Source organism: Haliotis rubra, unplaced genomic scaffold (assembly GCF_003918875.1).
Source record: "Haliotis rubra isolate DU_JTF1 unplaced genomic scaffold, ASM391887v1 Scf18, whole genome shotgun sequence".
NCBI lineage: Eukaryota > Metazoa > Mollusca > Gastropoda > Lepetellida > Haliotidae > Haliotis > Haliotis rubra.
This window is the reverse complement of record NW_025765780.1, coordinates 1337738-1361531: the sequence shown is the minus strand read 5'-3', so window position 1 is coordinate 1361531 and position 23794 is coordinate 1337738. Positions and strand designations below refer to the sequence as shown.

The 23794-nt window shown below is 42.5% G+C and overlaps 1 protein-coding gene across 1 annotated transcript; it reads right to left on the bottom strand.

The window, feature by feature from the left end:
• Window positions 1-771: 771 nt before the first annotated feature.
• On the bottom strand, window positions 772-4317 carry LOC124273357 (cholinesterase 1-like). Its single transcript, XM_046708592.1, has 2 exons — window positions 2423-4317; window positions 772-1700 (listed from the first exon to the last, which is right to left on the bottom strand). Exons 1-2 carry the CDS (start codon window positions 3943-3945, stop codon window positions 1331-1333), a joined length of 1893 nt encoding a protein of 630 aa, XP_046564548.1. The 5' UTR covers window positions 3946-4317; the 3' UTR covers window positions 772-1330.
• Window positions 4318-23794: the final 19477 nt, after the last annotated feature.

Here is a 23794-nt window from a genome sequence, read left to right as displayed (position 1 = left end):
ACGGCTGGGGACACCAGAAATGGGCTTCACACATTGTACCCATGTGGGGATTCGAACCGGGTCTTCAGCGTGACGAGCGAACGCCTTAACCAATAGGCTACCACACCGCCCCGCTAACTAAAGAATAGTACATATAAGAGTGGCGTAATGTCAACAAAATATTATCCTCGCGTTTCTAAATAAAACGACAATATTTATCTGTTACTTTCGCCAGACAATTATTCTTTTGTGATTTGCGCAAGGTGTACATTGAAGCCAAACCGTTATCGCCAAAACAAAGGCTAAATTTGTGTTCTACACAAATGAATGTTGTGCTGTAATTGTATATATTCGCTTGAAAAAAGTCTAGAGCCGCCTTCGATTGATCATATATGATCGATGATAAACATATATCCAGTGAAACAATGTTTATTTATAAACTGACAAACACTATTAGGCTGTCGTGTTTGGGCGTGTGAATCAAACATGGTGCTGGTGTGTTCAACATCCTTGTTTTTCGCTGTTTTTAACAATGTTTCATTTCACTCAAACTCAACGAATATTGAATCAGTTGCTTTACGACATGTTGCAACATGTCGCTTAAAGTGACCATTAAGCATACAAAAAGTTGCATTTACCTAAGCGTATAAATGACCTCACCATGTTTCAGTTTATATATGACTATCAAATTTTAGTATAATTTCACTTCAAGATTCCGTGGGCCTGTTCGTGCCCACCTCGTTTATGTATTCTCCTTGCATGAACCTCCAAAGAAAACATACAAACATATTCTGAGTAAATTAATTTACATTTTTATAGTTATATGAGAGTATAACATGCACAACAACCACTGTCTCCGGAGACGAGAAATGCTAATGTTGCTTGTGTTGAGAAGTGCTAATGTTGCTGGTGACGAGATGTGCTCATGTTGCTCGTGACGAGAAGTGCTAATGTTCCTGGTATCGAGATGTGCTCATGATGCTGGGGACGAGATCTGCTTATGTTTCTGGTGCCGAGATGTGCTTATGGTGAGGGTGACGAGATGTGCTTATGGTGTTGCTGACGAGATGTGATTATGGTGCTGGTGACGAGATGTGCTCATGGTGATGGTCACGAGATGTGCATATGGTGCTGGTGACGTGATGTGCTCATGTTACTGTGACGAGATGTGCTTATGGTGCTGGTGACGAGATGTGCTTATGGTGCTGGAGACGAGATGTGCTTATGGTGCTGGTGACGAGATGTGCTGATGTTACTGGTGACGAGATCTGCTCATGTTACTGGTGACGAGATGTGTTCATGTTGATGCTGACAAGGTGTACTCATGTTGCTTTCAACGAAATGTGTTCATTTAGTAGAGCGAGAAGCTCTGTTGATCATCAGAGGAGCGAGCTTTGATGCAGAAACACACAATTGTAATAACGAATGCAAGGACCAGGGCGCCGAGTGTGGAGCCCATCGCTATGACTGCAACTCTTGAGTCGTCAGAGCACTCTGGCGGTGGAGACGATGTTGGGACGGATGTTTGTGTTGTTGTGGGCGACGTTGGAGATGGTGCTTCATTCAGCATCGGGACAAGATCAAGCCAAAGCGAAGCTCTTTTAGAATAAAGGTGTTCTTGGATGGACATATTGGTGTTGAAAGACAGATAGTGTTCGGACATGGCGTCAAACTCAGGCCATGGCGTCCCTATCTGCATCTCCAGCACTGAATTAGGATCACTGAAACATGTCAAACAGTGACAGTAAGAAAGACGTTATTCACAGTTCAGATTGCAAACAATTGTGTCAAACAATTGTGTGTGTGTTGGGGGGGGAGAGAGAGATAGAGAAAGAAAGAGAGAGACACAGAGAGAGACACAGAGAGAGAGGGAGAGAGAGAGAGAGAGAGAGAGAGAGAGAGAGAGAGAGACACACAGAGAGAGAGAGATTGTATAATTTTAAGCTGCACTCAGCAATTCTAGTATTCCATCTGTAAGGCGGTGGTCTGTAATTTCGAGTCTGGACAAAATAATCCTGTGATCAACAACACGAGCATCGATCTACGCAATTTTGATACGGTGACAAGTGTCAACAACGTCAGCGTGCCTGACCACCAAGTCCCGTTAGTCGAATCATACGACAAGCATGTATGTATGGATGGATGGATGGATGGATGGATGGATGGATGGATGCAGGCAGGCAGGCAGGTAGTAGGTAGGTATGTAAGAAGGTAGGTATGTAAGATGGTAGGTAGGTATGTAAGAAGGTAGGTAGGTAGGTAGGTAGGTATGTAGCCTTCTGTCCGGTAGGTTAGAGAGGGTAGATATGCAGACAGACAGTTTCCGTCTATCATGCCCTGATTCTGAAAATTCCACGTCTGATCTGTTAAGGGAATGTATCAAAACCAAAAATATATCATTTCATTATCATTTCATCATATTAAACAAATCCTGCACACTCACCTCGACTTAGCAAATGCCCCTATGAAAGCTGTAAAGTTGTCGGCAAGTTTAAATTCCTCCTGAGAAATGTTTCTGTTTTCGCGGTCAAGCTGACCAAACAAATACATGATGTCCATACCGTGGACCATCCCTTTCACCGGGGAGTCTTCAGTGAATGACGGGTAATGATCAAACAGATACAAGTAGGTTTTCTTGTCTGTCTTCAACATGGCGTGAACTCTGGAAAACAAAATGGCTGGAACATAAAATGCTGGATCACCATAAGTGTCGAAGACCTGGTAATGGGGTAGGCTCACATTGGCATCAGGGCGTGGGTAGGTGTAGGTAAATCCAATGACGTCATCGACTACTGGATTGTGTTGTCCTAACGTCAGATTTGTTATCTGCGGTAGGATGTCTGTGTAGTATGGCGTTGGTCGGAAGATCTCATTGACGTATGTTGTGTTCAAAAGTCTGTCAAACATAACAGCAATGTCGTACATCATCCCGCCTTCGTTATTATTGACGCCAACTAGGACATCCACGTCCTTCAGGACGGTCGTGGACAGAAACGTGTGGTCCGACATAAGTTTTGCTGGTTCATCGTGTATAAAGACTCCATCCATTGTCGGCAGCCATGACAGGAATAACAGGTTGTGGGCCATTGAACCGTGTATGACAGAGGCACGAAGGAGTGTGTCCGCTGTCAGGTTTCTCAGACAGTTCATTATTAGTTTTTGCAGGGCAATTGGATCAGTGTCCTCGGTGAGACAATCAGCAGCCCTGGCGACAAGCATCAGCGTTGCCACTGGATTTCTTTTGTACCCCCAAACAGGCGTGACAGCTCCACTCTGTAGAACTGCTCTCTGGAACAGCCCCTTTGACCCCGGGTACAACACGTGATAGGCCACACTCGCCGCCCCTGCAGATTCTCCGATGATGGTGATGTTGTTGCTGTCACCACCAAAAGCTTCAATGTTAGTCTTGATCCACTGGAGCGCCAGGTGTTGATCCCATAATCCGTAGTTACCTGGAGCGACGTCATTTCCAGTACTGATGAATCCGAATATTCCCAGCCGGTATTGGATGGTGACGACGATGACGCCAGTCTCTGTCACCAGTTTCCATGGCTCATATTCTTCAGCTGAGCCAGCCATAAATCCTCCACCGTGTATCCACACCATCACTGGCGTTTGGGAAGACACTTCAGTGGAATTGGGCAGAAACACATTCAGCGTGAGACAGTCCTCATCTGAGAGGCTCGAGTTCGTAATTTGTAAAGATGGACACGCATATCCATACGCAGTGGCATTGAACACATCCGCCACACCTGGGTGAGGCTCCGGTCTGCGGAACCTCAGGTTGCTAGTCGGGGGTTTCGCGTACGGGATTCCGTAGTATCCAAAGTATGGAAGGCCATCTTTGCTGACTTTATCCACACCTTGTATCTGTCCCCATGTTGAGTTGACATCCGGCGCGGAAAGCACTGACCATGGAGCAAAACCTAGAACCAGAAAGGGGGACCAGAATACCGAGAGCCTCATTTGGGAACCTGGGCCACAATTCGATAGACTTTCTGCTTGTACACGTTAGTCTTGAACAAGGCACATTAATGTTAAAGACGTCCTATATTGCTTGGTATTTACAAACAACTGAATGAGGAACACGTTATCAGTTGACGTGGATAACCGCGAGTATATTCCTTTCGCTTATCACTTGTGCAATGTCCATGACGCACCTACAATCATGTGATGGCGATTAGAAATGTGATACAGCCCGCTCAGAGCTATTGTTGTACTGAAATGATTGTGACATAGGGTGTCTTAGTAATGTCCATCCCGTCACGATATGGCTGAAATATTGCCGATGTGACGTTAAATATTACCTCACTCACTCACTAGTAATGTCTATGATGTATAAAACCATTGGTAAAAGCAATTGTTGTTTTTTTGGTGAAGAAAGAACACCATCTTTCACTACAATGTGACAATTTACACCCATTAGATGTTGGTGTTTAGTAAGATCATTATCAGCAGATTATATAGGGCCAAGACAAATAAATTATGTATGTTTTATACAGTCACTCAAATATTTTCCTATTATTGTTTATATCGATCAACAAAACTGCTAGTGGTAGAATTATTTTATGGTTAGTACATCAAGATTCGCGGGATCCAGTGAGCCAAGTGGCAGGAATCAACTGAGCCAAGGTGGGAGGAATCCACTGGACCAAGGTAGTAAGAATGCCTTGGAGCAAGGTTGGAGGAATCCACTGACTTAAGGTGGAAGGAATGCCCAGGAGCAAGGTGGGAGGAATCCACTGACCTAAGGTGGAATGAATCCACTAAACCAAGGTGGAAGGAATCCACTAAACCAAAGGTGGAAGGAATCCACTAAACCAAGGTAGGAGGAATGCCTAGGAGCAAGGTGGGAGGAATCCACTGAATCAAGGTGGGAGGAATCCACTGACCAAAGGTGGAAGGAATCCACTGACCCAGGGTGGAAAGAATGCCTATGAGCAAGGTGGAGGAATGCCTAAGAGCAAGGTTGGAGGAATGCATAAGAGGAAGATGGGAGGAATCCACAGACCCAAGGTGGGAGGAATGCCTAGGAGCAAAGTGGGAGGAATCCACTAAACCAAGGTGGAAGGAATGCCTAAGTGCAAGGTGGGAGGAATGCATAAGAGGAAGATGGGAGGAATCCACAGACCCAAGGTGGGAGGAATGCCTAGGAGCAAGGTGGGAGGAATCCACTGACCCAAGGTAGGAGGAATGCCTAGGAGCAAGGTGGAAGGAATCCACTAAACCAAGGTGGAAGGAATGCCTAGGAGCAAGGTAGGAGGAATGCCTAGGAGCAAGGTAGGAGGAATGCCCAGAGGCCAAATGGGAGGAATCCATTGACCCAAGGTGGGAGGAATGCCTAGGGGCCAAATGGGAGGAATCCACTGACCCAAGGTTGGAGGAATGCCTAGGAGCAAGGTAAAGGAATGCCTAAGAGCAAGGTGGGAGGAATGCATAAGCGGAAGATGGGAGGAATCCACTGACCCAAGGTGGGAGGAATGCCTAGGAGCAAGGTGGAAGGAATCCACTAAACCAAGGTGGAAGGAATGCCTAGGAGCAAGGTAGGAGGAATGCCTAGGAGCAAGGTAGGAGGAATGCCTAGGGGCCAAATGGGAGGAATCCATTGACCCAAGGTAGGAGGAATGCCTAGGGGCCAAATGGGAGGAATCCACTGACCCAAGGTTGGAGGAATGCCTAGGAGCAAGGTAAAGGAATGCCTAAGAGCAAGGTGGGAGGAATGCATAAGCGGAAGATGGGAGGAATCCACTGACCCAAGGTGGGAGGAATGCCTAGGAACAAGGTAGGAGGAATGTCTAGGGGCCAAATGGGAGGAATCCACTGACCCAAGGTTGGAGGAATGCCTAGGAGCAAGGTAAAGGAATGCCTAAGAGCAAGGTGGGAGGAATGCATAAGCGCAAGATGGGAGGAATCCACTGACCCAAGGTAAGAGGAATGCCTAGGAGCAAGGTTGGAGGAATCCACTAAACCAAGGTGGAAAGAATGCCTAGGAGCAAGGTAGGAGGAATGTCTAGGGGCCAAATGGGAGGAATCCACTGACCCAAGGTGGGAGGAATGCCTAGGAGCAAGATAAAGGAATGCCTAAGAGCAAGGTGGGGGGAATGCATAAGCGCAAGATGGGAGGAATCCACTCTCCCAAGGTGGGAGGAATCCACTGACCCAAGGTGGGGGGAATGCCTAGGAGCAAGGTTGAAGGAATCCACTACACCAAGGTGGAAGGAATGCCTAGGAGCAAGGTGGGAGGACTCCACTGACCCAAGGTAGGAGGAATGCCTAGGAGGAAGATGGGAGGAATCCACTGACCCAAGGTTGGAGGAATGCGTAGGAGCAAGATGGGATGACTCCACTGACCCAAGGTAGGAGGATACCTAGGAAGAAGATGGGAGGAATCCACTGACCCAAGGTTGGAGGAATGCCTAGGAGCAAGGTGGGATGAATCCGCTGACCTAAGGTGGGAGGAATACCTAGGAGCAAGGTGGGGGGACTCCACTGACCCAAGGTTGGAGGAATGCCTAGGAGCAAGGTGGGAGGAATCCACTGACCCAAGGTGGAAGGAATGCCTAGGAGCAAGGTGGGAGGACTCCACTGACCCAAGGTAGGAGGAATGCCTAGGAGGAAGATGGGAGGAATCCACTGACCCAAGGTTGGAGGAATGCGTAGGAGCAAGATGGGATGACTCCACTGACCCAAGGTAGGAGGATACCTAGGAAGAAGATGGGAGGAATCCACTGACCCAAGGTTGGAGGAATGCCTAGGAGCAAGGTGGGATGAATCCGCTGACCTAAGGTGGGAGGAATACCTAGGAGCAAGGTGGGGGGACTCCACTGACCCAAGGTTGGAGGAATGCCTAGGAGCAAGGTGGGAGGAATCCACTGACCCAAGGTAGGAGGAATGCCTAGGAGCAAGGTGGGAGGAATCCCCAGACCCAAGGTTGGAAGAATGCCTAGGAGCAAGGTGGGAGGAATCCACTGACCCAAGGTGGGAGGAATGCCTAGGAGCAAGGTGGAAGGAATCCTCTGACCCAAGGTTGGAGGAATGCCTAGGAGCAAGGTGGGAGGAATCCCCAGACCCAAGGTTGGAGGAATGCCCAGGAACAAGGTAGGAGGAATCCACTGACCCAAGGTGGAAGGAATCAACTGAACCAAGGTGGAAGGAATCCACTGAAACAATGTGAAGTAATCATGCCAAATATGTCTCTGTTCGACGTAAAGAAATATATCTTTGATGAAAAAAGCTGAATATGTTTCGCTCATCGTTGGTTCGAATTACCCCGATCACGACGCTAACTCTGCACTACAGGTGTACCTGAACATACACGTAAATAATTGATCCTGTCCTCTGTTATATCGCCGCAGCTTGGCGATATGTGATCTTGAAATGAGAAGTTCAAAGTGCAAGTTAGTCCGCTGTATTGCGACATGTCACGTGATGCAAGAAACGACATGAATCACACAGCAGTGTTTGCAGTAGTCAGTCTGGTTACACATAGATGAGGCATGCACTCCTGTACGTGCTACGGACATTCTTAATGCTAACGAGAAATATAAATGTGGGTGTCGGTGTTGATAATTCTAGTCAATACTAAAACTATATGTATGTGACAGAGTGACAATTCTAGGTAATACGTAGCTAAACAACTAACTAAGTAACTAATTAAGAATTTAACTACGTAACTAAGCACCTTCTAATTCTAGTGAATGCTATAACTACATATACAAAACAGAGTGATAGTTCTAGTGCATGCCATAACATTTACATATGACAGAGTGAAAATTCTAGTGAATGCTGTAACTCTATGTATGTGGCAGAGTGACAATTCTAGGTAATACGTAACTAAGTAACTAAGTAACTTACTAAGTAAATAAGTAACAAACTAAGAATCTAACTACGTAACTAAGCACCTAACTCATTCTAGTGAATGCTATAACTACATATACATGACAGAGTGATATTTCTTGTGTATGCTATAACATTTACACATGGCAGAGTGATAATTCTTGTGAATGCCATAACATATTCATATGGCAGATTGACAATTCTAGTGAACGCCATAACATTTACAAATGGCAGAGTGATCATTCTAGTGAATGCTATAACTATATGTATGTGGCAGTGTGACAATGCTAGGTAATACGTAACTAAGTAACTAAGTAACTCAGCAACTAACTAAGTAACTAACTAAGAATCTAACTACGTAACTAAGCACCTAACTAATGCTTAACTACACATACATGACAGAGTGATAATTCTTGTGTATGCCATATCATTTACATATGGCAGATTGACAATTCTAGTGAACGCCATAACATTTACATATAACAGAGTGATAAATAAATGTTAAAAACCGTTTCAATTATACATTGGCGGAAGATATGTGATGTCATAAACCTTAGCAATCCATTCCTGAGGAGAAATCTACATTTTGCTGTTGAAGTTAAGAAGACAGAGTTGCTCCTCCTTAGCAGAAAGATTTTCGTTATCCACTCAATCCTCTTTCTCGCCCCTCTGTGCCCCCCTTCGTCTGTAATTGTTCATTCAATTACCACGATAATAGTTTCGTTTTAAACATATTTTATTCATGAGAAAAGGATTGGGTACAAGTTATACCAGTTAGAACAACCTCGCCTAGAATTTACATAACATTATTTACATTCAATATACAAGACTGACAGATAAGAACAGAAAGATAGTAAGCAGTGGAGCAACTTTAACTGGAAATTCATTCCAAATTCTAATTGTGAATGGAAAATACGAATCATACGAAAAGTATAATCGTGCGAAAAGAGGTGAAACATCATCAGTTACGAAGATTATAGTTACTTTTAGATGCCACGTTCCCAGGAACAAGATCATTATGGTACGATGGTGCCATATTATTCTGTATTTTTTAAAAAGACAAAGTGTGCGCTTTCTCCTACGTTCTGCTAAAGCTTCCCAACCAGTTTCATAATACAGATATCCATGATGAGTATATTTAGGTAAAACTGTTACAATTCTTGCTGCTTTTAAGTGCAGTTGTTCAATTTTGTTTGCTTGATATTAAGCACATATTCGCATATTCGAAATGGGGTGTTATGAACATTACACAAATTCTATTCAATACAGAGCGCGGTAATAAAAATATGAGTTTACGTAGAGAAGATGTCTCTCTTAAAGTTATTTTTACAATATTATCAGTATGGTCAGACCATTTACAATCTTTTGAAAATGTTAATGACCCTAATGCACACCCGAAATAAAGCTTTGTCAGATTCAGTTGTGGCAACAGGAGGAGACATACTGGAAAACATGGAGTGGTGTGCAAATCAGTAAGGTTCAATTTCTATGAAAATAATCCAAAGCAAAAATAGCATGTGTTGTGTACGTATGTATTTATATGTGTGTGTGTGTGTGCGTGTGCGGGTGTGCGTGCGTGTGTGTGTTTAAACTGTACTTCTTCAATTTTACTTCATTTCATAAAGATGTTTACTGCATTTGTAACATATTTACAATACAGATAGTTGTGGTGTTTTTATATTTTTGAGGGAAAGTTAAGAAATCGTGTAATAGTATTGAAAAACTCATGTAAGACTCTTTGATAATACCTCTATAGAGTATATAATTCCTGAGTAGATGCTTTTGTGTTTAGTAATTGTGTTGTTTGTTATGCAAAACATAAAACGAAACAAGACAAATTGCATTCACGTTTACATTTTGTTGATGTGACTCCTGTTATCCTTTAGTCCATATCGTCTGAACTACATGTGTACTTTCATACTAGGGCTGGGACGGGTAACCCGGATACCCGGGACGGGTGGGTAATAAGTTGGACCCGGGTACCCGTCTCAATACCCGGACTCGTTATGATCATGTGACTAATAGATTAAACAATGTAATATGTTATTCTTTCATTATTAAAAGGTTGCATTGTCTTTGAAGAGTTAGACGTAATTACAGCCACTTCTTTTGGATATAATGCATGATTAAGATATTGAAAAACTCGAATTTTTAGCCACAAAGCTGAAGAATGTATTGCCATTTCTTACAAATTTGATATCAGAAATTAACATAACGGGTATCCGGTTAGGGTAGGGTAATAGAGACTGAGGTACCCGGGTAGAAAATTTAGACCTGTCCCAGCCTTATTCAATACAGTGGTCACTTGCATTCTCTTACTCCGCCATCTACCTCCATTCAAACTAAGCCATTTCACTTCAATTCATGGATGGCCTTGTTAGGAAATATTATGTGTGTGGACAGCCATTCAATAAAAGACATAGGTTCGGAGGAGATATGATCATCGCATTTATATCAGCCCCAGGAGTAAACAAAAGAAAATAACTAACCTGTAGAACATATATTTCCATCTCAATATTCACTGTGCAAGGCGATTGGGTCCAGGAATTGAGATGAATAATACTATAATACATGGTGAAATAGGGGAACAACTGACTCTTGTTCACTAAGAGAAATTAAATGTAATGTTCATTGCCATTGAGGACACTGAATTACAAGTCATGTTACAAAATCTATGCTGAGAAACATGTCTGATAAGAGAAAAGATGGGCAGGCTTGAAGTGTACAGGAAGTGTAATGTCATTGATATTCATGTTTTATCTTCGGGGTACATTGAATAATCAACTCGTAATGTTTGACTTGATTTTACAAATACATTGAATGTCTGTTATTTGCCAACTATTATAATGTCTTTGATTTGAGTGTGAAGCCTATTTCTGGTGTCCCCCGCCGTGATGTTGCTGGAATATTGCTAAAAGTGGCGTAAAACCAAAGTCAGTCAGTCAGTCAGTCTTTGATTTGATCAGGAGATAGCTATAGCTCTTGTACAAATGTTTGTTAATGCATGACATGTTAGTTTTCTCCAAACTTATAAATAGGTCGTCACAAATTCAAACACTGTACAATTATACTTTCAGTTGCAGACAGCAACGTAATCGAGGGTGTGAAATGTTTACATGGCTATCCTCGGTACCATTGGTTTAGCCTGTATTCACGAAGCGATCCTAGAGTTAGGATGTCCTAACTTGGTTCTGTAAAGCTATGATTTAGTTAGGACATCCCAGCACTAGGATCGCTTTGCGAATAACTAGCCTGGCATTGGGTCTTCTGAGGGCAGATTATATCAGTGATGTGTTTCCTCTAATCTGTCACATTCTAATGGACTGCTCATACAATCTGACAGAAAAATCAAGATTTTCGAAGGCATAGAGAGCTGATGAAACGTACTAACAATGAGCTTGCAAATTATTCTGCTGCATGGACTTTTGCTTTGTGTTTGTAAGTACAGGATGTGAGTGAGTGAGTTTAGTTTTACGCCGCACTCAGCAATATTCCAGCTATATGGCGGCGGTCTGTAAATAATCGAGTCTGTACCAGACAATCAAGTGATCAACACCATGAGCACCGATCTTCGCAATTGGGAACCGATGACATGTGTCATCCAAGTCAGCGAGCCTGACCACCCGGATGGTAGAATGAGAATGCGGAGGCGACGCCGTGAACGTTATGCGCAGTGTTGTGTACAGGAAGTTGACAGATCTGGGGGCGGAGGTGTCATGGTTTTGGGTGCTTTCTGTGGGACTGCCCGTTCCCGACTTCTGGTTATCCGTGGGAATGCTGCAGGTTACCGCGACCAGGTGCTGGCCCCCAAACCTATTCCATTCATGGCAGCACATGGCCCAAGTATGCACTTTCAACATGACAATGCCAGACCCCATACAGCCATCTTGACCAGGAATTACCTGCAGAACGAAGGACTCAGCGTTCTGGACTGGCCGTCAAGGTCACCAACGTCAAGGTCCAATCGAGCACATCTGGGATGCTCCTGGTAGACGTCTGCGCACTCGCGACTTGACACTTTTTTATTGATAAATTCTATAACCACATGGAATCGAGTTTTGGCATTGTGAATATTCTCAGTTCATCCTATCGACATAACATTGTTGTGGAAAACCTACCGATCGGCCTATAATAGGCCGGACGGGACATTATAGGCCGTTCTTGCTATTTTGCTATAGGCCGGTCGGGCTATATTTGAACATCTTTCTAATTATACTGGACAAAAATAGTTAGGGATATATGTAAATTTTGAAATTATGAATAATGATCTACTTATTTATTGACACACTGATAAAATATCAATCATAAAAATACCAATATTCTTAACTTTATTTGTCCAGTATATTTCACAAACTATCGATTTCCGTATTCGCATAGCCACGTATTCGCATAGCAGGACATATTCCCACGGAAAGCGTGCGGCACCCACGTGCGTTCTGGTTGTATCGTCTTTCAAGTTATCACAATCAGTTATCTATATAGGTTTTCTAGCGGGTAGTCAAATCATAAAGATTGTTTTAATATACTCAGATACTCACAGTTTATAGGTTAAGTCTTTCCCGCGATATATCATTTCACTGCCTTGAAACTTGCGTTGCAGAACATAATCCCGCGGAAAGCGTGCGGCACCCACGTGCGTTCTGGTTGAATTGTCCTCAATCAGTGTAGGTTTTCTATTAAACGGAGTGAAAACAAAACAATAACCTGGAAAGCATAGCTAGTAAACAAATGTTGTGAAAGGTATTCGGAGCTCAATACGTTCGTTATTAAGAACTATTAAAAAAATGGGATACGATTTCCTGTCAATAGCGAGTTGACACGACATATGAACGTAGGTATCGGTGTTGAAATGAAAAGCATTGCCTGCACACACACGCGCACACACACACGCACGCACGCACACACACGCAACTTGTCACCAATAAGTTACTGCAGCTACTGTTGTTTAGAATTGGAAGATATATTACGTATATTCTGGGAATGCAATAAAGTGAGCTCCATCTGGGGAGACCTGGAAACTTGAATATCGCACAAAATGCAAAGCCCGGTAACAACACCCAAGGAAAATGTTCTTTTGGACTATTTATCGAAAATAACAATCCTTTAACCTTTGTCAATATCCTATCAAAACGAATCATTTTCAACTTAGAAATAACAACTACCCACCAACATTCCAGTTCTTACAGAAGGAGCTCACTGAATTTAACCAAGTATACCTCTGTCATGACTGAGACTACTTCAGTCAGGTTTGGTCAAACTGCCAGTCTCTATTCTCCTGAATATATTGTTATACCAAACCGTGTAAACAATTAAGATCAATAAACAAACTATCAAAAGACCAATACTCTTTTAGTGGAAGCGGACATAGTAAGTGGCATTAATGGAACGTTTCACGTCGATATTGTTCAAAATCATATTTCTTGTATCACCTACCACCAGTGCAGTTATCAACACCGAACTACGAACCACAGAGCTACTTTGTCAAAACTGTACTTACAATTTTAAAAATTATGTTCTCTGGGCTGTGAAATAGTATGCAAGAAAATAATCATTCTCGTGTGTCAGCATGTAGATGGTAAATCATCAGCTGATTGTTACAAGTATATGTAATGATCGAAACACTAGAATTTGTGAACACATATCGAATGTGTGTCATTGACATTTAGTGTCAATACGTCCATTAACGTCCAAACATTATAGTCACGAGACACCATTTTTACCTGTAACCGTCGTCATCGCTCGTGACCTATTCGTCTATTTCCGTGAAAACTGGTAAATGTCGGTTAATATGGCGAAAGAAGTCCATTGACAACAGAGAAGTATGGTGGCTGACAAAGGGCCATCGCTTTAGGGCTTTATCGCCTTGTTATTTCGCTTTCTCGCTCTTTTGCTTTCTCGACTTGGTATATCGCTTTATCGTTATATCATTTTATCGCCTTGTTATTTCGCCTTGTCGTTATATCACTATATCGCCTTGTTATTTCGCTTTATCGTTATATCACTTTATCGCCTTGTTATTGCGCTTTATCGTTATATCACTTTATCGCCTTGATATCGCTTTATCGTTATATCACCTTATCGCCTTGATATATCGCTTTATCCTTATATCGTCTCATGTTATCGCTTCCTCGTCTCATGTTATTGCTTTCTCGTCTCGCGTTATCGCGACCGAATTTTAAGGCGAGAAATCGATGGCCCTTATCATCCACCATAGAGAAGACCTCTGTCTTGTCCGCAACAATGAGCGAATGTCATAACTATTTACAGTCCCGTTAATTCAAATCTTGATACCTTTCATAAATTCTCATTGACATCCTAGAAATTATGAAGATGTGGTATGTGGTGGCTCATATCACTACGTCGTGTCGTACTATCGCTCAGTCGCCATATCCCTGGTGTTTTCAGGGCCCGAACCAGCCACCATAGGTACCGTATTTCCTCCAATAAGCGACCGGACGCTTACTTTTTCAACGGACTTCTAGACCCGGCGCTTATATGAGGGGCCGGCGCCTATTGGAGATCGAGCGCTTATTGGAGATCCGGCGCCTATTGGAGATCAGGCGCCTATTGGAGATCCGGCGCCTATTGGAGATCCGGCGCCTGTTGGAGATCAGGCGCCTATTGGAGATCAGGCGTCTATTGGAGATCAGGCGCCTATTGGAGATCTGGCGTCTATTGGAGATCAGGCGCTTATTGGAGATCCGGCGCTTATTGGGGATCAGGCGTCTATTGGAGATCAGGCGCTTATTGGAGATCCGGCGCTTATTGGGGATCAGGCGCCTATTGGAGATCAGGCGCCTATTGGAGATCCGGCGCCTATTGGGGATCAGGCGCCTATTGGAGATCAGGCGCCTATTGGAGATCCGGCGCCTATTGGGGGAAATACGGTATATACGGATCTGGCTTCATGATATATATTCTCCTGTAGTGCATGTTACTCCAAGAAGAGGGAAGTAGTTTATTTGAAACTTTATTAGACAACTTAACAACTCGTTTTAACCTGTTCCCAAGTCCTATGTTACGTGAAACGTGAAGACAGATCTTGTGCAAAACATGTACAGTTGGATCAAAAGAAACACCACTGACAAACTGTCAACACAATCCCTTCAAGCTGTTGATCACTGGATTGTCTGGTCCAGATTCGATTATTTACAGACCGCCACCATACAGCTGGAATATTGCGAAGTTCGGTGTAAAACTAAACTCACTCACTCACTCACTCACTAAAGAACACATCAGATACCATCCTCGATAATCTCCAGGGTGATCGTAACGTATACCCTGGAGAGTATCGAGGATGATCAGATACACACTTCAGACCAAATGACAGGCCATATTTTCCTTGGAAGCGCACATAAAATCACAACATTGTCTGGCGGTGATACGCAACCTATACTAACAGCATTCTAGGTCGTCTGGTAGCCCACATTTCGATTGTCTGAACTATGTCCAAACATCCGCATAATCCCTTCAACGTGCCGCGGCTCAAGAACCTTCAATTCTTAATTCCTGTAATCTTGGGGGGCATGAAATCTTCCATTTATTGGACAAACGAGTAAATTTCATTCCTTCACGTGAGTGTAATATTTTCTACCTCGAGTAGAAAACAGTGAAAAGTGAGTTCAACAAATAAGGAACCCTGTCAAATGAATCGCTATGCTTGTTTAAAAATAGTGGGGGCGGTGGGGTAACAGAGTGGTTAAAGCGTTCGCTCGTCTCGCCGAAGACCCGGGTTCGATTCCCCACATGGCAACAATGTGTGAAGCCCATTTCTGGTGTCTCCCGCCGTGTTATTGCTGGACTATTGCTATAAGCGGCTCAAAACCATACTTACTCACTCATTAAACGATATGGTTGGTGTCCGTAATGAGATTCGTGGATGTCGTGTCGTTTGACTCGCAGGTGTGTCGCCGTGGGTTTTATTGAATTATTGAAACATCTGAGACACAGTGCACCCGTCACCAAGGGGCTGAATGAGTCTGTATATTTTCGCTGTAATGAGATGATGCAGCCTTCACACGTGTCACACGAATTTACACTATTGAACGTGGGCGCATTATTCTCCTATAAATAACATGCTGAATATATCTAGATGTGAGTGAGTTTTTGACTGTGATCATTATATTAAAACTTTGAACAGTATTCCTGCTATATCCCGACGTGTCACATATGCTGGAGGGAAGTCCGAGATGGTGCAAATCCTTAGACGGTTACCAGTTTGTAAAGAGCACGAGAACATGTGTACTGCCCAGGAACCTAGACACATTAAAACTGATTCGAATTCAAGATTGTAGGTTTCTGTGACTTCTCACGGGCAAGGAACCACACAGTTGCTTACGGCGAGTAGATGACAGTAGTAGTTGTTGAAGTGGTCTAGGGCGATCAGGAGAGCTGTTAGTCCGGAGGTATATTGCTGACAGCCTGTCACAGTGTTGCAGTCACCTGGAAACAGCACGAGCTGCCTTGACTGTTTACAGCATACCTTCACCTAACACGTGCAGTCAAAGCTGACAGTGTTCCTCAGTTGAGAGTGGAGCATTCATATCAAAGAAACAGATACAGATTCACTCTGTCTTCTGATTTTGTCTTGAGTCCGCATGGTGTGAAATAAACATTGAGAGTTCACATTTTCAAAGTGTGACAATGCTAACGAATTTGTTTTGCAATATATAGATTTTATGAAAGTCCGAAAACAGACCGTTCCATCAGCTGTTGTGTGGGACTCCAACTATCGTTCACAATATTTTCACAAATATCTACCTTATACTGCTGATGAATTGGGTGAGTGAGTCTCTGTTTATGATGTTGACCGTGAGTATTACGGACAGGTCATCGGGTGAGATACCTGACTATTAAACCTGTAACACACATGGAGAGGTAATGGAGTGGGATACCTGACTGTTAAACATATAACACACGTGGAGAGGTCATGGAGTGGGATACCTGACTGTTAAACCTGTAACACACATGGAGAGGTCATGGAGTGGGATACCTGACTGTTAAACATATAACACACATGGAGAGGCCATGGAGTGGGATTCATGACTGTTAACATATAACACACATGGAGTGGCCATGGAGTGGGATACCTGACTGTTAAACATATAACACACATGGAGAGGTCATGGAGTGGGATACCTGACTGTTAAACATATAACACACATGGAGAGGTCATGGAGTGGGATACCTGACTGTTAAACATATAACACACATGGAGAGGCCATGGAGTGGGATTCATGACTGTTAACATATAACACACATGAAGAGGCCATGGAATGGGATACCTGACTGTTAAACATATAACACACATGGAGAGGTCATGGAGTGGGATACCTGACTGTTAAACATATAACACACATGGAGAGGTCATGGAGTGGGATACCTGACTGTTAAACATATAACACACATGGAGAGGTCATGGAGTGGGATACCTGACTGTTAAACATATAACACACATGGAGAGGTCATGGAGTGGGATACCTGACTGTTAAACCTGTAACACACATGGAGTGGGATACCTGACTGTTAAACATATAACACACGTGGAGAGGTCATGGAGTGGGATACCTGACTGTTAAACATATAACACACACGGAGAGGCCATGGAGCGGGATTCATGACTGTTAACATATAACACACATGGAGAGGCCATGGAGTGGGATACCTGACTGTTAAACATATAACACACATGGAGAGGTCATGGAGTGGGATACCTGACTGTTAAACATATAACACACATGGAGAGGTCATGGAGTGTGATACCTGACTGTTAAACATATAACACACGTGGAGAGGTCATGGAGTGGGATACCTGACTGTTAAACCTGTAACACACGTGGAGAGGTCATGGAGTGGGATACCTGACTGTTAAACCTGTAACACACATGGAGAGGTCATGGAGTGGGATACCTGACTGTTAAACATATAACACACATGAAGAGGTCATGGAGTGGGATTCATGACTGTTAAACATATAACACACGTGGAGAGGTCATGGAGTGGGATACCTGACTGTTAAACCTGTAACACACGTGGAGAGGTCATGGAGTGGGATACTTGACTGTTAAACATATAACACACGTGGAGAGGTCATGGAGTGGGATACCTGACTGTTAAACCTGTAACACACATGGAGAGGTCATGGAGTGGGATACCTGACTGTTAAACATATAACACACATGGAGAGGTCATGGAGTGGGATTCATGACTGTTAACATATAACACACATGGAGAGGCCATGGAGTGGGATACCTGACTGTTAAACATATAACACACATGGAGAGGTCATGGAGTGGGATACTTGACTGTTAAACATATAACACACATGGAGAGGTCATGGAGTGGGATACTTGACTGTATAACATATAACACACGTGGAGAGGTCATGGAGTGGGATACCTGACTGTTAAACCTGTAACACACGTGGAGAGGTCATGGAGTGGGATACCTGACTGTTAAACATATATCACACATGGAGAGGTCATGGAGTGGGATACCTGACTGTTAAACCTGTAACACACGTGGAGAGGTCATGGAGTGGGATACTTGACTGTTAAACATATAACACACGTGGAGAGGTCATGGAGTGGGATACCTGACTGTTAAACATATAACACACGTGGAGAGGTCATGGAGTGGGATACCTGACTGTTAAACCTGTAACACACGTGGAGAGGTCATGGAGTGGGATACTTGACTGTTAAACATATAACACACGTGGAGAGGTCATGGAGTGGGATACCTGACTGTTAAACCTGTAACACACATGGAGAGGTCATGGAGTGGGATACTTGACTGTTAAACATATAACACACATGGAGAGGCCATGGAATGGGATACATGGCTGTTAAACATATAACACACGTGGAGAGGTCGTGGAGAGGAATAGCTGACTGTTAAACCTGTAACACACGTGGAGAGGTCATGGAGTGGGATACATGGCTGTTAAACATATAACACACGTGGAGAGGTCATGGAGAGGAATAGCTGACTGTTAAACCTGTAACACACGTGGAGAGGTCACTGATTGGAATACATGTCTACTATACCTAAAATACACGTGGAGAGGTCATGGAATGGGATACATGGCTGTTAAACATATGACACACGTGGAGAGGTCATTGAGTTGGATACATGGCTGTTAAACATATAACACACGTGGAGAGGCCATGGAGTGGGATACCTGACTGTTAAATATTGTGGTTCAGGGACTATAAGACAGACTAGATCCATACCCCGTAACAGCTAATCACAGCGCATTATATGTTCACTCAGTGAGTGAAATTGACCTTTTGTCTTTTAGGCCAGCGTACATTCTTGTACTTAGACGCATATCTAGTCGGTCGGCAGATAGGGAACCAAGTAATTTATGAACCACTTGCGATCAGTTCCGGTGTGGCAAAAAACTTCCTCAAAACGGATCTCATTCTGACGCCTGATATTCAGGGTATCAGACTGACTTTTCGCACCGATATATTTTTTTTCATATTTTACATATATATCTACCAACTAATAGTTAAATCAAACCCCAAAAACATCCACAAACCATTACTAATTTCAGGAACTAACCAAACCTGTAAGACTTGAATTCAGTAAAATTTCTTAAAGGCCAAATATAGAGATAGCATAACACATTACAACCCGTTTTATCACCCACACTGCACATTTTGACTGCATCAGTGCTTGTCACCCTCTATTAGACCATGGGCTTAATACTCATTGTCATGGGTTTGCTCAAATAATGAGCTGATACTGCAGTGTTGAAGAAGACTTGTAGTTATAGTTTCATGATGTCACTCTCCATTGCTGCTCTTTGCTGTTTCCGCTGATAGCTGAACAACACATTTTTATATCAGCTACACATTTCCTAAATGTTCATGCAAAGGAAATATGCATCTGCGCACTTGACCATAATATGTTTCAGTTACATTATTTTTATCAAGAGTTTCTAACGTTCAAATATAGCTTTTTGTACTCCTGCTTTGAACCCTGCCCCTTTGGGTGTGCATTATATCTCCTCGACTGGCCTATCAGAGTAAAAATATCAGTGTTAAGTGATGAAATGTATATTTTGCACCATTTTCATGCTAATGATACTAATTACCTTAATCTGGGTACTTAGATGGTAGCCTACAACCTTATTACCTACAAGTTATGGTTGTCTGGGTTAAACCTTGTTTGTTTTTAGTAACCTGATACATTTTGTGGCTGGTTATGAGAAGAATTTCTAATTACCGGATAACACTTTTACTGCTGCTGAGAGATCCTGCAAGATAAAAACTTTTCTTGCATTTGGCCCAGGACTATAACGTTGTCTGTCCACATGGCACTGCCACTCAGCCAGCATAATTATGACCAATACATCCTCCTACTCACACTGTGGGTCCAAACTTGATATAGTTTCAAATGCTAGAGATTTTCCACATCAGTTTGACAAACAAAACATGTACTGATGCACTTGAATCTGTTAATTGAATATTGAGCATGAATGCAGTCAGAATTCCCTTTTTAAGCTTTAGTAATTCCATTGCAGATATATCTTTGTATGTTTAATATGCAGGAACATTTCCTCATTTCAAAGTCTAAATCCAGTACATTGTGTAACATAGGAAACGGGGTAAACACCAGTGGACAGAATAAGATTAACTGAAAAACCAAGGATGAATCTCACTAAAGACATAAGGACATGTTATAACTTATTGGTAGGTCAATAGACCAACTGTTTCTATGCAGGGATATGTTATTAGTCTTTTATAATGTTTTTTTAAGTTCCCTTAGCGGTCAAATTGCATAAGATGGTAATTTTGTTCAAAGCGGGGGTTTCTTAAAGTAACTTTTTCTTTTTTTAAAAATTGACGTGAACATTTCTTCCTATACAAACAGTAAGAATTAAAGCCTCTTCCTGTTGTAAGTTACCTTTACAAAGCCATAACAACAGTTTCAGAAATGCCACTTTGATGCATCTATTCAGGTAGTGTTCATTATTCATCATTGGCCCATCATCGGCTGATAGTTTGCACTGTCGACTAATATGGACATCTCTGAACAGCACTGGGCAGACAGTATTGATATAAATCATAGAATTGATGATCGTTATTAGGAATAGTAACTTTGAAAAAGAATATAAAAAAATCTGAAAGAAATCAACACATGTTGCATCTAACATTCATCTAATTTTCGAACACAGTATGTTTATCTCCATTCAACCATAACCGATTTAACATCAAACTTCCTCGTCCTGCGGAAGACACTACGTAATCCGGCATGGGACGAGAGGCGAATTGAACTCGTCTGTGAAGGGAGTGGTAGGTTCCGTTCGTATTTTTCCGTTCGTAACATTGCAACATAAAAAATATTCTGTCCAAAGAAAACAAACTACTGTTTATTCAATGCAACAATGTACGACCTAAGAGCTTGGTTTTTATAATCATAACTCCACACGACCGAAACCAGCCTATTGTTTTGTGTGCCGCTTTACTGTACCCCCCTGGCCACACTATAATGGAATCGTCTGACCTACTTATTTTCTTGGAAGTAGACAGTTACTCAACAGTTTGAAATGGCGGACGAGCCAGTGTTTACATTTTGCGAAAGGTCGAAATTCGAAGTGACAGTGGAAAATACTTGACTGACTGTCGAACCTGAACCCTGCAGAATCGAAGAACAGATCCTTTTCTGATTGACCTATGACCTGTAACTCATCAAAGACTGTTGATTTTTATGACCGGCGAGTGTCGATCATGATTTCACGTAGGTGCCTCCACCCCGGCATGCGACGAAAGAGTGACAGTGCTGCTTTGTGTACATGCGACATGCGGATTCCTTGGGACATTGTTCTCATCATTTGGGACTGGATTGTGGCCAAGCTTTTCAAAGTGTACGAACATAGCAGTGGCAGCCTTGTGGGGAAGGTGGCAGGGAGCGGAATTCTCATGGTTCAATTTTTGACATTTTGAACGATGCAACGGGACATGATGGAGTATGAGTGGCAAATTTTGTGTTTCGCCTGATCGTTTTCTTGCGAATTTCCCATTCTAAACGGAAACAAATATACCATTTACCAGGTAGGTAAATTTTTACGAACGTTTTTCCGCACAAATAGGGATAGGTAGGGATGTATTTTTGATATTGTTTGTTTATGTTTGGGGCTGTGTATTGTAATTGAGTTTTAATATTTTTATAATAGAAGGTAGATCTAATAATTATGATAGTGAGGTTCCCTAATAATTGTGGAGGAGAAATCGTATAATTGTATTTTTCGAGTTTTAATAAATGTTTCATCAGCATTTCCATCACGTGTGTTGTGCTGATATTAGTCATGTTGGTGGCCAAGCTGAAGTAGTGCGGCAGTGTTATATACGTGCACAGTGAAGCGCCGTGAAATCAGACACATTTTCAATCCAAATTGATACCGTCTGATTTTATGGATTGACCAATCAAATTCGAGCATTTCACGTAGCCATGGTACAATATTTCATATTTTATAATTGTCCATGAAAAGATCAACATTTTTTATTCTCAGAGATTAAAAAGTTCTAATTTCCCATCTTTCTGCATGAAAAATTATCATTTATAACTCTCATAACATTAAAAAAAACATGATACAATTGCAAAATGTAAACGATACATATTAATATAATAAAAGTCAATTTCTATAGCGCAATACCCACGTTGGATGACATGCTCAAAGCACTTTGAAGTAGGTAGGAAAAAGTTTTAGAGGTATGCCACCTGGAAGAGATAGGTCTTGAGTAGAGTTTAAAAGTTGAGAAATTGTCACCTGATTTCAGATTTTCTGGCAGTTGGTTCCATTGGACTGCTTCTGTGTGAGAGAAAGACCATTTGCCATAGGCCTTAAGTGGGTGTTTTGGGAACTTGCAGCAAGTTCTTTGTCTGAGATCTTAGAGATCTAGATGGAAAGTATGGCTTGAGAAGCTTATGCAGATAGACTGGGGCTGTACCCTGGATGCACTGGAATGTTATACACAAGGTTTTGTATAACCCTCTTTTGTATAGGTAGCCAGTGCAGGCATCTGAGTACTGGTGTTATATGTTCTCGTTTTGGGCACATGGTTACAATTCTTGCTGCTGTGTTTTGTACATGCTGTAGTTTGTTGATTAATCCTGTGGGAGATCCCGTTAGTAGAACATTGCAGTAGTCCAGAAGGGGTAATATTAATGACCTCACCAGCTTGATTGTAGCATCTTTTGAGATCAGCTTGCGGATCTTGCTGACGTTACGGATGTACATGTAACACGTCTTGGCTAGTTGATTTACATGCTTCTCCATTGACAGTTCATTGTCAAGAGTGGCACCAAGGTCTTTGACTGCAGCACTGAGAGTAATCTCGTTGCTTCCTACTCTGATGTTGGTAAGATTGGTCTTATCGCGTCTTTTCTTCGGGCCAATAAGAATTGATTCTGTTTTTTCCTCGTTGACCTTGAGCATATTTATGTTCATCCAGGTTTTCACGCTCTTGCAACAATCAGCAGTTGTATCCACGGCTACTTTGGCGTCAGCATGAGTTGGCTTGAAAGGTGTGTACACTTGGGAATCATCTGCATAAAGGTGGCGAAAAAGGTTATGATTTTCTATGATAGAGCCCAATGGTTTCATGTAGAGAGAAAATAACTGGGGTCCAAGAACAGATCCTTGGGGCACGCCATATTTCAGCATCGTGGGTTCTGTCAAGGTGCCATCAATGGACACACTTTGAGATCGATTATGAAGGTAGGACTGGAACCAGTGAACTGCTGTGTCACCTATGCCCATTTCATGCTGGAGTCGATGAAGCAGTTTGTGGTGGTCGGTGGTGTCGAAGGCGCCACTAATGTCGAGCAAAACCCGAAGCCCAATATTTCAACTATCTACTCCACGGCGTAAATCATCAACAACTTGCAAGAGTGCAGTTTCAGTGCCCTGGTGGCATCTGTTAGCTGATTGGAATTGTTCTTGTAGACTGTGACTTGAAATTTGATC

What these genes read in the sequence shown, in the direction of transcription:
- LOC124273357 (XM_046708592.1), bottom strand. Translation starts at nt 3,945, where the DNA reads ATGAGGCTCTCGGTATTCTGGTCCCCCTTTCTGGTTCTAGGTTTTGCT. An exon ending in GGGGCATTTGCTAAGTCGAG is followed by an intron (nt 1,701 to 2,422) that starts GTGAGTGTGCAG and finishes GACATGTTTCAG; the next exon opens with TGATCCTAATTCAGTGCTGG.